This window comes from Charadrius vociferus, unplaced genomic scaffold (assembly GCF_000708025.1).
Source record: "Charadrius vociferus isolate BGI_N301 unplaced genomic scaffold, ASM70802v2 scaffold560, whole genome shotgun sequence".
In the NCBI taxonomy this organism is placed as follows: domain Eukaryota; kingdom Metazoa; phylum Chordata; class Aves; order Charadriiformes; family Charadriidae; genus Charadrius; species Charadrius vociferus.
The window spans coordinates 1,254,266-1,268,634 of record NW_009646459.1 but is presented as its reverse complement, the minus strand read 5'-3'; the positions used below and the strand labels follow the sequence as shown (position 1 = coordinate 1,268,634).

At 40.7% G+C, this 14,369-nt stretch overlaps 1 protein-coding gene across 1 annotated transcript in view; it reads left to right on the top strand.

Moving 5' to 3' along the window:
• Positions 1-5,268, top strand: part of APBA1 (amyloid beta (A4) precursor protein-binding, family A, member 1) — a 37,550-nt gene extending 32,282 nt beyond the window's left edge. Inside the window, 3 exon segments of the mRNA XM_009882725.1 lie at positions 2,603-2,722; positions 3,381-3,521; positions 5,197-5,268. Coding sequence (XP_009881027.1) covers positions 2,603-2,722; positions 3,381-3,521; positions 5,197-5,268 — 333 coding nt within the window.
• Positions 5,269-14,369: the final 9,101 nt, after the last annotated feature.

Genomic DNA, 14,369 nt, shown 5'->3' with positions numbered 1-14,369 from the left:
TAGCCATACTTGTTTCCTATCCCACATCAGTTTTATTTCTAAACTGTGATAGTTACGCTTCTCTAAATCTCAGCCTTTTCTGGTGGAGTTTTGTTATGCTCATCTGTACTTTCTCAAAACAGAAACAACCAGCTTTGCTGTTTCCAGCTTCTGCAGACCTTTCTCTTCCTCACTGATACTTACTGCTGTTGCCATAGGAACTGCTAGTCATTTATTTTGTCTTTCTAAAGAGAAGACAGTCGGTATGTTTGCAGATATTCATAACCAATACATCTGGAGCTGTTCATATGGCACTTCTCGTAGCAAGTATATATACCACTGAATGATCTAAGCACGCATTTAAATGTGGCAGAAATATCTCAGGATTTCAGATTTCTTTAGCATGCTTTAAGGACTCCTATGAAAAGATGATAATATTATGTAGATAAGAAGAATGTCTTGCAAGCACTTCAAATAAGATAATTTCAGTATTATAGATGTGATCTCTCCTACTAATTGACCATAAACCAATTGCAAACTGACAGAGCTCAGGAGAAGCTTTCCATATTTGGTGGTTATTCCCCAATTGTATTATGCTATATGTATCCTTTTCACAAGCATCTGGTGCTGGCTGCTATCAGAAGCGCACTCAGGGACTACATAAGCAAATAAGTTGGTGAAATGATGCAATTGTTTTGTTTCTGATCGGCATATATTACCAGTCTGCGTAATACTGGAAATTAGATACTTTTGAAATGCATGTGCTTTCTGTAAAATTAGAAAATTTTACCACATTACTTTTTTTTCAAGGGATACATACAAATAACTTGCACGTTTGTCAGGGAAGTAGAAGTGCAATGATGTCAAGTCTGTTGGGGGCATGTAACACGAGTGAATTCGGATGACTGAAGTTACACACCTAAATTCCTCACAGAAATTACCATCTCCAGTACTCTTCATGACTCCTACCCTCCTGGATTTAGAAGGCTGAGGCAGAAGCCGCTCAGACTTTTGAGTAAACATCGTACCCACAGTTGATTAGTCTCTGTCTTCTACTACATGTGTTGTTGTGAAGACCTGCATATAGAAGATGAGTGGCCCTTGAGTGTGTGTGGTGTGCTGCTGACTCCTCACTGGAGTGGAGGAGTCCATAGCCATGGAAGAGATGGCGTTCAGACCTTCTTTCTGCTGAGAATGGAGTAGAGGCAGTTCCCGCAGCCACGTGCTTTGTAATTTTCTGCTCACACACCCATTCTCCTAGAGCCACTTTCAGTACTCGCCAAGCTGAGCTCAGCACTGCATGGAAGTGAGGGCAGCTGTTTCCTGTGTGGTGGCTGCATCCAGTTTAAGGCACTGACAAGAAAATAGACTCTAAGGCAGTTCACCTTGGCAGGACGCCAGTCTAGTTATTCAAGTCACTGCTGAATCTGGAGTTTAGCTGAACGGAATCAGCAGCAGAAAACTGGATGTAGAGACTTCAGTGTGTTACCTTAGCTATAGTAGAAATTATTTTTCAGAATTAACCTTTTGAAGTCAGTCTCAGACACCTGTTAGTTGCAGTGGGACTTAGATTTCAATTTTGCACATAAAAGGAATTCAGAAGTAGGTATGGAATTGGTAGGTGTTGTAGTAAGTAAGGTGGAAGTTGCTGTGTTCTTTATAAAGCTTTTCTTTTTTTATGTGGATTTTATCTATGTATTTATTTATGGCTAATCCTTTGTGTGAATGAAGCATTTCAGGAAAAATATCGTAGTCTCCAAGAGCTCTGAATACTTGAAGTTGTTCAAGGGGTTAGATTGCAGTTATCTACATTTTTACGTTTGAGTTTTCAGGAAGACATACAATCACAGAGTCTCTGAGGCTGGCAGTCACCGCTGAAGCTGGTCTACAACAGCTTGGTTCAAAGTAGAGCACTTAGCACTGTGCCCACTGGGGTTTAAATAACTCCAGGGTTGGACACTCTATAACCTCTCTGGGTAATCTGTTCCAGTGTTTTACCACCCTGACAGTAGAAATAAATTTTCCTCCTTCAATTTCTTCTGGTAGCAAGGAGTTCATGATAAATGTGACATAACTTGTTTTGAAGGTAGGAGGAACGGAAATTAGGAGCACTGCTTATACAAGCATGATATGAGCAGGACCTGCCGTTTGCTTGACAGAAATGAATATATCTTATTAGGGAAGCCACGTATTTGTGGCTACCTTAGCTACTTATTTAAAATTTTATCTCGTATCCACAGTCATTGGCTTTTTTTGGTGAGCTGCACAGACCTGTTTACTATTCTTTTTATATATGATTTGTGCTATCAAATGAAGAAATTGCCAGCAGGAAGCTGGTTTTCTTAAAACAACAGTGTCAGCTTCTTGGCAAGAAAAAAATGGTATTTTATCACTCGTTTCACTAAATATTCTGATATGTGGCATCCATGTGTGGATTCTGTGTGTGGCATTCAGTGATCAGATTCTGTTGCAATGCAAAGAGCTGTTCATTCAGGGCTGTTCCCATGTCAAGATTTTAACACTTTCTGAACCCCACCCACCCACCCCCCACCCCCGCAATGCTTATGTTAAATGTTTCACTCTTATCTTTGCCAGCATTTTTCATGGTGATTTCTTTTCGCAGGGTTTGAAAAACCAGGCCCGAGTTAAACTGAACATAGTGAGGTGTCCTCCGGTAACCACAGTCTTGATCAGGAGACCGGACCTCAGATATCAGTTGGGCTTCAGTGTGCAGAATGGGATTGTAAGTAGTTTCCACACTCTCTAGTTAAGCTTTAATAGACCTCAAACTTTTTATCCATTTGTGGGTAAGTTTCAGTGTGGGAAGACGGAAGCTGCCATTTTCTCCCTTACAGCAAGCAGGACTTTGCACGTGATGAGATAGAAAAGCTTGAGTTAATCAGAGTTATTTTTTTTTTCTTTGACTTTACTTACTTGACAACTTCAGAGTCAGCCAGAGGAACTGAAAAGCTGTTTTAGGTCAGAGAGACAAAAATGTGTAGCAGAGGCTGTTTTCAGTCTGCATCATTCATGTCTCTAACCAAGCCATTGCATGATCTCAAAAGTAAAAGACTGTCCTTAACCTGTCTGTTGTAAGGCATCTGCATCCTGAACATTGTTAAACTGTGGCCCTTCTTTCGCTCTTAAATTTCCAAGCAGTAGGACATGAGAGATACAACACAAACAGCCTTTGCTGACACTTTGTTCTGCTCTTGGAAGAGAATATCCAGCAGTTATTTGTCACTAACAAATTTAACTTTGATTCAGTGATGGATTACATTTTAGAATTTGTTGCAAGCCTCTCTGTTTAAATGCTGATTTACAGTTTATAGGCAAAAATGAATAATGTAAAGCCTCTGTTCCTTAGCCAGGCCCTGATAAATTTGTCCTTTCCCTTACAGATCTGTAGCCTTATGAGAGGAGGCATAGCAGAGCGAGGAGGTGTGCGTGTCGGCCATCGGATCATTGAAATCAATGGACAGAGTGTTGTAGCAACACCCCATGAGAAGATTGTTCACATTCTTTCAAATGCTGTTGGTGAGGTAAGAGCAGGCAATGTGTCTAGGCTGTATGACATAGTTCATCGCCATTAAAAGTAACAAATAAAGCGAGTAACAAGTTGTGTCCCTCAAGGGACCATACTGGGACCAGTACCTATTAGTATCTTCATCAATGACATAGACAGTGAGATTGAGTGCACCTTAAGCAAGTTTGCAGATGACACCAAGCTCAGTGGTGCACTTGATAAGCTTCACGAAAGGGATGCCATTAGAGGGACCTTGACAGGCTTGAAAGGAGAGCCCATGTGACCCACACGATGTTCAACAAGGCCAAGTGCAGGGTCTTGCACCTGGGTCTGGGCAATCCCCGGTATTAGTACAGACTAGGGGATGAATGGATTGAGAGCAGCCCTGTGGAGAAGGACTTGGGTGTACTGATGGATGAAAAGCTGGACAGGAGCCAGCAACTTGTGCTTGCAGCACAGCAAGCTAATTGTATCCTGGGCTGCATCAAAAGAACTGTGGCAGCAGGTTGAGGGAGGTGATTCTCCCCCTCTACTCGACTCTGGTGAGACCCCACCTGGAGTACTGCATCCAGCTCTGGAGCCTTCAACATAAGAACGACATGGACCTGTTGGAGCAGGTCCAGAGGAGGGCCATGAAAAATATCAGAGGGTTGGAACACTTCTCCTACAGAGAAAGGCTGAGAGAGTTGGGGTTGTTCAGCCTGAAGAAGAGACGGCACCAGGGAGACCTTATTGCAGCCTTTCAATGTATAAAGGGGGTTCTTAAGAATCATAGAATGGTTTAGGTTGGAAAGGACCTTGAAGATCATTGAGTTCCAAACCCCCTGCCATGGGCAGGGATACCTCCCACTAGACCAGGTTGCCCAAGGCCACGTCCAGCCTGGCCTTGAACACCTCCAGGGATGGGGCCTCAGCAACCTCTCTGGGCAGCCTGTTCCAGTACCTCACCACCCTTGAAGTGAAAAACTTCTTCCTAATGTTTAATCTAAACCTGCCCTCTTCCAGTTTATATCCATTCCCCCTCATCCTGTCACTACATGCCCTAAAAAGAAAGAAAGACGGAGAGAGACTTTTTACCAGGGCCTGCAGTGACAGGACAAGGGACAGTGGTTTTAAACTGAAAGAAGGTAGATTTAGATTGTGCATAAGTAAGACATTTTTTACGATGAGAGTGGTGACTCACTAGAACAGGATTGCCAGGGCAGTTGTGGATGTCCCATCCCTGGAAGTGCTCAAAGTCAGGTTGGACGGGGGCTTTGAGCCACTTGATCTAGTGAAAGATGTCTCTGCCTGCAGGAGGAGGGTTAGACTAGATGATCTTCAAAGATCCCTTCCAACTCAAACTATTTGATAATTTTGTGATTCTACCTCTATTAGTCTGTTGCTATTCAAATCTGGAAAGTCAAAGTGTGAGCAAGCCAACATACCATTTCTTTTATTATTTATCCATAGTTCTCCTATGTTTTAGAAGAACCCTAATCTGAAAATAGGAAGTGTACACAATTTTAGATGGTTCACTGGTACTAAACATACTGTTCCATAATAATAAAGCAATACTTCAATAAGGGTATGAAAACTCTCAGGTTTTACCTTTCCCTTCTGTCCTGTATAACCTTAGCAACTTTCTTCACTAATGCTGTGTTGTAGCATGCATGTTAGGAACATTGATTAACTTGTTTTATTTCCTCTAGATTCATATGAAGACTATGCCAGCTGCCATGTACAGACTGTTGACTGCGCAAGAGCAACCAGTTTACATCTAAAGCCGACACCTCACCGTCACAATGTGCATGGAGGATGTTTTTCCTCATTAGTGCTTGTCTTTCTAGTGCTGCATTTCTGTGTCTGCAGAGACATTTCTCTCTCTCTCTCCCCCCCCTCTCCCGCAACACAAACACAGTCTCTCTTCTCCCTCCCTTTTTCCTCTTCTCCCCACCATTTTCCTGGATTTTGGGAAGGGGCAAAATATATCTATGGGACTATTTTGGTTGCATCTTTTTACAAGTGAAACTTCATGCAGTTCCCAATGCAAAACAGGAAAATAACAGCAGCATTGTTCACAGCAGGATTCACAAAGAAGATCAACTCTGCTTCATGCTACATAATCAGTTTTATTTTTGTAGCTATAATTTGACAAATTATAGTAAATTTGACTAAATTAAATGCTGCTGAATGGAAGATGTCTTTACCAAACAGATAGAAGTATAGGGTGCAGAGTGTTCTCTTAGATATCCTGCATGTGACTTTGCTTTTCTTGCCCTATTTTCCCACAGGCATTGAGCTCAGTATTAGAGGTTTATGTCGTTTTGCCCTCAGGAAGAATTACCTGCTTATGAAGTCTCAGTAAATGCTGCTGTTGTAAAATGGACTGTCCAAATACACACCTTTTAATTCCCCTCTGTCATCAGTTCTTCATGATAGTAGGACCCCAAAAGGTACTCTGTGACTTCCTGAAACATGTTACACTTGCATTACTTCCACAAAGTAATTTGGGAGGCATTTTTTACAGCTGCCTCCCCTGCTCTGCCCCCAGATTTCTAACTCTTTGCTTTCTTCTACTTTGTTTTTAAATGCAACATGTCTTTTATAGTCCCTTGCCTATTTTAGAGGTTAAAGGAGGGGGGTGGGAGCATCTTTAAATATCTACAGGAGAAATAGTGAGGGGATATCCTGAATAGCTACACTTTTTCTAGGCTCTTAATTCTGAATTTCATGCACACAGCCATGTGTGCCAGTGTATATAGACATTTTTAAGATTGTGCTTGCTATTTATGAAGTTTGAATATGAGATCTGCAGACTATTATAAGTAATTTTGTTCTCTGAGCCAGTTTTAACCTGTATTTTTGTCCAAAGACCTGTCTAATTTTATTGACTTTCTCTTTAATTCATTATATAGATAACAGTGGAAGGGATGAGGTGGGAATAAACTTATTTATTTTGTTATATAATTTAACTTGTGATTTTTTCCATATGTATGGCACTTAAAGGAGATATGCGTGTACTATATGCACTTGTATGAAGATGATAAACTGTAGAGATATACGAAATCTAGGATTTGATTGGCCTCTAACTTGCATGCTAGAGACAAAAGGGGAAAAAGGGGATGGGTTGATTATTATTTTTTTTTAGAAAGGAAAAAAAAAAGCAGCAGTGGCTTTTCTTCCTAGTGAGAGGAAAATTTTCCATTCTCTGTAGTTACTTTTTACCAGGACTGTGTACTGGTGTTTATGCTGAAATTGAACCATGCATTTAGTCCAGGCTAATATGTTGATTTCTTTTAAAGAAACAGTTTCTGCTGCGTTTTAACTGTGATAGAAAGGCTCAGTGAGACGAAAACACGAGCAGACCACACACAGCCACACACCACTTCTACTTTGTAAATATGCTGTTGCTCACAAGTCACTTGTTTCTCAGTTACTGTGGAGCGGACTGTGCAACTTTAGTGTTGTTTGCAGTCCATTAATGATACCTAGACATTACTACGGAGATTCATGGAAGTGGATGTGTGTGTGTGTACGTGCATACACACACTGGGTGCAGACACTGCTGAGAGCCATTGAGCACTCTTGCCAGAGGTCCATTTTTGGCTTTCAGAAACCATGGATATCCGTGGGCTGATCAGAGGTAGAGAATAAACTTTGTATTTCAGTGGGCAATAAATGTTTAAAGGGGATAATGAAGTGGTGCATAAACTATTGTAGTAAGTGAATATGTTTTAGTGTTGAGATTAATGTATGATGACTTGATTTTACTGCAGTTGTTGTTGTTATATAATTTAATCCAAATCTCCAGAATAGCAGATTGCACAAGAGGGCAGTGTTAGTATTCCAGGTTAGTATTTACCTCTGCTACCTGACCGATGCAACTAGATAGTGAATGAATTGTGAGTATATTGTTTAACTGTAGACATCTGGTTTATGATCATTTGAACTTTTTTCCAGAACTTTCCATATATATAGTAATATATGTAAATATGATATATAACCATGTACAATTTAGAAGATTATATACAGTGCAGCCTTCCCATAAGTTGCCTGAGGAAACTTAGTGAACTCTTGAAGACACATTTATCATGCTTCTGGTTCCTGCTATGTTTACACCCTCAGCTTCACTTCTTTCTGTGGTTCTGTCCAGCTCATGTGGTGGGGTCTTTAACTCACTTCACTGGGAAATGGTGAAGACCTGAACATGCAAATGTATTTAGAGATGAAACAAGTGATTCTCTGAAAATCTTGCAGCCAAGATTCTGTGAAGTTACTGGCACTTGAGTGCTTGAACAGTTTATGATAAATCAGTGCTTAACATTAAGCAAGTGAATGCTCGCAGGATCAGTCTAGCAAAAAATCTCACGTTTTCCAATTACAGTGTGTGTGTAAGATTTCTGAACTGGGAGGTCCATAGTGCGTGCACACTTCTGATAACAGTCTTGTAAACAATCCCATTTTACTTTGTAAAGGGCAAGAGTTTCAAGAAAAAGGAGCTCGGAAGGGAAAGCTGACCATTCTCTAGACTGTTGCAGCAGTTTGTTAGGTTACATATGTGAATTTTTAAGAGATTCAAAGGAACAAACTGTTGGTTTACATTCCTTCATCAGTGATAGACCTGAATTCTTTTTCATCCTTGCTGCTTCATACAGTCTAATTAACTCTTCAGTGTTTACATTAAGGATGAAACATCCCCCCCTTTCTTTTTATTGGCAAATTCCACACATTTGTTTGGAATCTTGTTTGAATTTGAGACTCAGTGGGGATTTCCAGGTTTGCTTGCTTTCCTTGTTTTCTAAATGAAATGTGTTTCTGAAGACAGCAGTGTGCTTGAGATCTCTTGTACATACTTAGCGCAGTACCTAGACTATGAAGTTGTACTATTGTTCTGTAAAGAGGGTGAATAGAAATTATTGTAAAGCGTTGGGAAAAGTATAGTATTGTATTTGTAACAATATTGTTCTTTGTAAACACTTAATGATCTCTATATAAATATAAATATATATATAAATATATGGGAGGTTTTGTTTTGGCTGGGGTAGGGTGGGGGTTTTCTGGCCAGCTATTTTGTTGTGATGTATTTACTGTGCTACATTCCTTTATTTAACAGAGCAATGATGTCTGTAAGATTTGCAACAATAAAATACAAAACAAAAATACCTCAGACAAGGCTGAGAGTTTGGTCATACTGATCTAAAGGTTGGCTTGCCAACACTGAATGCGTGAATGCTTGGAAAGTGTCTGAACTTCTGCCACTTAGTCTGGAGTAATACTGTACGTGTTTCTGCAGATGTGAACCGATGCTATTATTTTTAAAACAGCATTATTTTCAGGTAATAAATGACACAAGTGCTCCTAAATTAAGCTGATTCCTCATCTAAGGTTGCATGCCGGTTTTTACCATGTGAAATGTCACCATGTTTGCATCTTCCAAAAATATGTTATTTCAAGATGCCTTTTATGTGACAGAAATAATATTTCATGGTCTGAATAACTTAAAATATGCTTTTTTCATAAGTGAGGCCTTGTTAAAAATTCTTTATGCTTACTGTAATTTCTGAAACCACTATTTTTCTTCAGAGGTCATCAGCATGGTTTATTATTAAAGACCTAGTGTCATTTGAATAAATAAAAAGTAGAATTGTAATATATCTGTCCTTAGGTTAAATCCTGGAACTGCCTGTGCTGAGGTTAAAAAACACTTTTATAATGAGAGATTGATTATGAAAAACATGATGGTATTTGAAAGTCGACCAGCAAAAGCCAACAAAGGAGCATTTCTTCAGGTGAGGCTTCCTAGGATTTTCTGACCTTCGTAGGTTGTTGTGAGTACTTTGAAACTACAGAAATTGAAACGTATGCCATGGCTGATTCAGAAGAAAACAAAACATGGGCCTTCAGCCACTGGGTGGCTATTCATAACATGAAATACAAATATTGCTGACATGGAAAAATGAAGTATTTCTTAACTTTTCACCTTATTTGCTTAAATGATAGATCAGAGAAAATGGTGAAGTCCTTGGTAAATGGTGCAGCAGACAAGCTGAGGTTGCTTTCTGTTTTTTCCTACGAGCCACCCTCCATCCTCCTGTTTATTACTGTTCTTGTTAAAGCTTTACATTCCAGTTTCTGTATTACAAACTTCTTTCTTTGCATTTCGGTGGATAAACCTACGCCTGGCTTTTCCTTTAGTGGTACGGATACAAATCTCATGGATTTGCTGTCCTCACAGACAACATGTTTCTTGCCCTCACCGCCAGTGTTTTAATGGTTTGTATGTACACGGGGAGGATGAGCAGACCCCACCCCAGTTCCAGCAGCTGGGGTGCTTTGCAGGCTGGAGAGGTGGTGCTGATACCCTGCGGGGATGGACAGTGTCTGCTGGGACTGTCATTTAAGTACGTGTTCAGTGCAGGAGCATATGGTAGGAATCCTGACCTGAAGGACATTGTACCTGCAGGAGTCGGTGATCCGGTGTGTCAGTTAACCTGAGTGTGCCCCAGCCTGTGCTGCCCTGCTCTGTGCTGCCTGTGCAGTGTGGCCTTCAGGGGTGTCTCTCGGCCACAGCATAAATTTAGGTTGATGATACGAGAGGAGCCTGCCGGCAGCCCCCAGCTCGGTACTGGTGGTGACACCACTTGTGTGTCCTTGCCTTTGTCTTAGAAGCACAGCAAGAAGTTCTCATGTGAACATCCTTTGTGTTTGACAGCGGAAGTGATGAATGGAGTTGTTTTCTTCTAAGAAAATCTTGTAATAGCTCAAATGACCAAAATGGGGTAACCCTTGCATGGGTGGGATCTGCGCAACTTGTTGTACCCCAATCATAGGCCCACTTAATGCTGCACAAATTGGGGTCCACAGCATCTGTAGGGATGTAAATTTATCTGTACTATCCTCTTTCTTCATAGCATTAGCTCTAGTAAATAGCATTTTAAATGAGACTTTAGAGTCCGAGTGCCTTTCTTACTGGGATGATAGCAAACTCACACCTCCTGGTGCAAAACACATACGCTTTGGAGTTTTGGTTTTGGTTCTGTCAGTAAGGCAAGAATAATGTCCTGCCATTAAGTGAGAAGGTCACTGAGCCAAAACAAGAACTTTCAGACAGTTTGTGTTTTAATTACAGTTTGCAAATTAACAACCTTCCTTTATAAAGGATAGTGTTAAAACTCTGGACACCAGTTTTTACTGAAAGCCTGCTTTGTATCTGAAGGTCTGCATTTCATGACTGCAGCTTTTAATTTAAATCACGGCACTAATAATTTGCAGAGTTGTTCGATACGGCTTTTGACTGCTGCCTCCACAAGAATGGTGTATTATCATACCCCATAACTGCAGAGGTCACCAAACTTCAGAGCCAAGAAAATGTTTCTGGTTGGTAACTTCAAATAGCGTGGCACATAAAATGCCCAGATTGTGGATGTGCATCCTGGTAGACCTTCTTCCTGGCTTTTCAGCAAGGTGACAACCATGGATAGATCATAAAGTGTATATAGTAGCCATAGCTCATTAGAGAAACTGTTAGGCATTGATGAGCTTAGTGCACAGGAATAAGGTGTATGTATACATTTAGCAAACGGAATTATGTATAAGGACATTATCCATGAATCTGCGTGCTGACTTTTTTGAGGGAGGGCAGCAGCAATTCTTAGGAAACCAAAGAATTTTAACAGCATGTTAATTAAGAGAGATGCTTCTCAGACCTAGTGCACAGTAACTAACTGCAGCACACATGGGAAGGGAGCTGTAGTTCATTCATAAAGAGGTTGGTTGTTGTTATAGGTGTTAATCCTAACTACTGTTTCTGTAAAACACTAGAAGGGACCTTTCTTTCCTTCTCCAGTACAAGGTTTTTGGATACCCTCATTTTCTCTGCCACTGACCACCTGGCATGACTGGTCTCCTGGAAGTCTCCCCTCCCTCGAAACCTAGTGTCTATTTTAAGTGTTTGTATTTCAGCTCAGCCAGGCAACATATCTATAATTTATGCTAATTCTCATACTTTCACAGCAGTGATTTTGTGCAGAATTTTTCCCCACTGGATGATTTTACCAGTGAGTAAATTAAGATGGCGGAAAAATGTCTCCCTGAATCTAAGCAAGTGACTAACAAACAGGCTTGTGCCCTCTCCCTCCACCACCCTGTAATTTCTGATAGTCTGTGTGTGCGTGGTACAGGGGTAGGGGCAGTGAGGGAAAGACGTAATTATGACTTCTAAAGCAGTACGCTGAAACCAGGTACAATTATTTTTCCACTTCAAGTCCATCTTTCATGCTTAGCTTTACCATAAGCATCCACTTCTTATCCACTGATGCTTCTTCCTTCCGTCTTTACTCTGTGGCAGTCTGCATGTACTCTGCCCTTCCTCCCTGTTCATCCCATGGAGCATCTTCCATGGCTTCAGTGAATTTCCCCAGAGTTGTGTATACTGCACCTTCTCCAGAAAGGCATCTTCAAGCAAGGCCATGGAATGTCAGGAGACGTAACCTGGAAGCAGTGGGGAGAGAGACAGTATGACAGATTGCACTGAGTTTTGTGCCCCCCCCGTCTCAGATTGAGAAGGTCTGGGACTAAGAGGGCAGCATCTCACCTGCTAATTAATTCCCATTTCTGTAACCGGTGGCTTTCCCAATGGGTGAGTGTTGCAGGAGGAGTGGTGAAGGCACCTGTATTTGAGAGCGTGATGAAGGGAGACTTTTTCATTAGTTCTGAAGGCTGCCTGGACGGGAAACAAGACTGCATTGGCAAATGGAAGGGGCATGAGAAATTTGTCTTTTGAATGGGTGATAGCTTATAAAGCTGGTAGGTTTTGGGTTGGTTTCTGTTTTTTTTTTTTTAAAATGAAGCCACTGGTGGGAGACTGGCTCTGATAGGAGAGATTTGCATAAACTTTTCCTTGAGAGATTAAAAAACACTTTAGGAAATGAAAATTATTCTTCTGTTGCTACGGGCTGCAATTTCACTGGAACTGTGGTGATTAAAGTTAGCTGCTAGACACCTTGTAGCTCTTGAAATCTTTGCATGTTTTAAACTTGTTGAAATAGCATTAAGTGTTGTAAGTGTCCTTTTGACATTATCTCTTCCTGAGATTCAAATTTTGACGAAGAAAAAGAAACTGGCTATGCTACTATGTCTCTCAGTGCCTGAAGATAATTAAAGTAAAATTTGCTCCATTGTTTGGATATAGGGGTAACTAATTTTTTTGAAACTTGCAATGCTATTGTTCTAATATTTGTAGAGAAACTTCACTTGTATCTTGGAAAACTACTCGGTTTGTGAGAACATTATTTTGCAGTAGACTTGCTTCCTATCTAGAAAGTATTTCTTCTTTTCTGGATTGGCGTGCCACAGTCAGAGAGGTGTGGTGGGGCGGGCTGTAAATTCATGGCAGTCAAGGCGCAGTATTAGGTGTAGTGGCTGAAGGGGCTGAGCACTAGTGGACAAATCAAGAGTCCCAAATGGTACATAATCCTTGCAGTCAGCAAGGACCTGCCTTCCCAGTCCATAGCCAGTAAGGCTGTCAAGTCACTGGTGCAGAATATAATTATTTATTTTTTTTTTTTACACACTGATTCAGCTACAAAATTTGCAGGTGTATTACATGAGGTACACAGAGAACAGATAAGCTCCTATCCTGACATAAAGTGCCTCAGCTTGTGCGTTCTCCATGACGTGAGGCTGCTTACCCCTAGTGCACCCTGCACGTAGACCTGGCTCTCAGCTCTCTGAAATGCTCCTCTGGGACAGGGAAGAGGTCTTGTAGAGAAACCTGTAATAACAGAAAGGTAAATATTCAGAGTCATCAACTTTTCTGAACAATGCTAATTATTTTTTTTTAATCTTTGGTGAAACAGCTGCTGTTGCCATGTGGCTTCTTTTAGCATCTGTTAAAGCATGACTGGCTAAAAAAACAGGTCATGATTTGTGCAGGTCACTAAGGAAACACCTTACCTGGCTAATAAGTTGATTGATAGGGTTTTTTAAAATAATTGTGGCACTCGTCCTGGAGTAGTTACCTGCTCAATTAGAAATTAAGAGCTACGGTAAGCAAATAATTCACTGAAATCAGATTTTTTTCTCTCCTGTCATCTGAAACATGTACCTGCCCTTCAAAGCACCGGCCAATGGCTGACAACTTTAGCTCAGGTTAGTTCCGTTCCACTGGAATAATGAGCAATTAGCTGAATTGTGATCAAGTCCTTCAAAGCATAATCTTATGTTGCCTCCTGACTTGGAGCCCAGGGACCTTTGCAGACTTTTCTCCCAGTAGTGTTGCTGAGAGTTTATATATGGAGTGTGACAGCAAGGTAAGAGCTGTCAAGAGCTGCTGGAAGCACTGATGGGGTGTGCATGATTTTCCTCTTCCACAACCCAGTTTTGTAAGGGCAATGAATAACTGGGAAGAAGCAACTAATACTGAAGATCTGAAAGAACTCCCACTTAAGGTGATACATGTAACAGGAAGAGTTGGAATGTTAAATGTGATTGATAGCTTTTATCTCAGCTCTGTTAAATATTTTGCAATTCTATGATAAAAAAGCAGTGTGTCCCTGGGGTGTTTTCTTTCTTCTCCAAGACAAAACCCCTCAATTTTTACTTGCTGTGTTCTTACTTCTGAGAAATGTACCAAGAGGCCAGTGGTCCGGCAAACTCAATGCCCCTAATGTATTTCCTCTACTAAACAGGAAAAATAAAGCACCAATTCCAGGGTAGAGATAAGCAGTTTTTTATTCAAGTTACCATCTTAAATGAGTCAAGCCATACTGCACAGTTTCAACATCTGAAGAAGCCTAATTAAAACTCACTTTGAAGCTTTGTGGTTTGCAGTGGGAAAACCATTTAATAATTTTTAAACAAAGCTTTGTTTAAATAGCAGCAG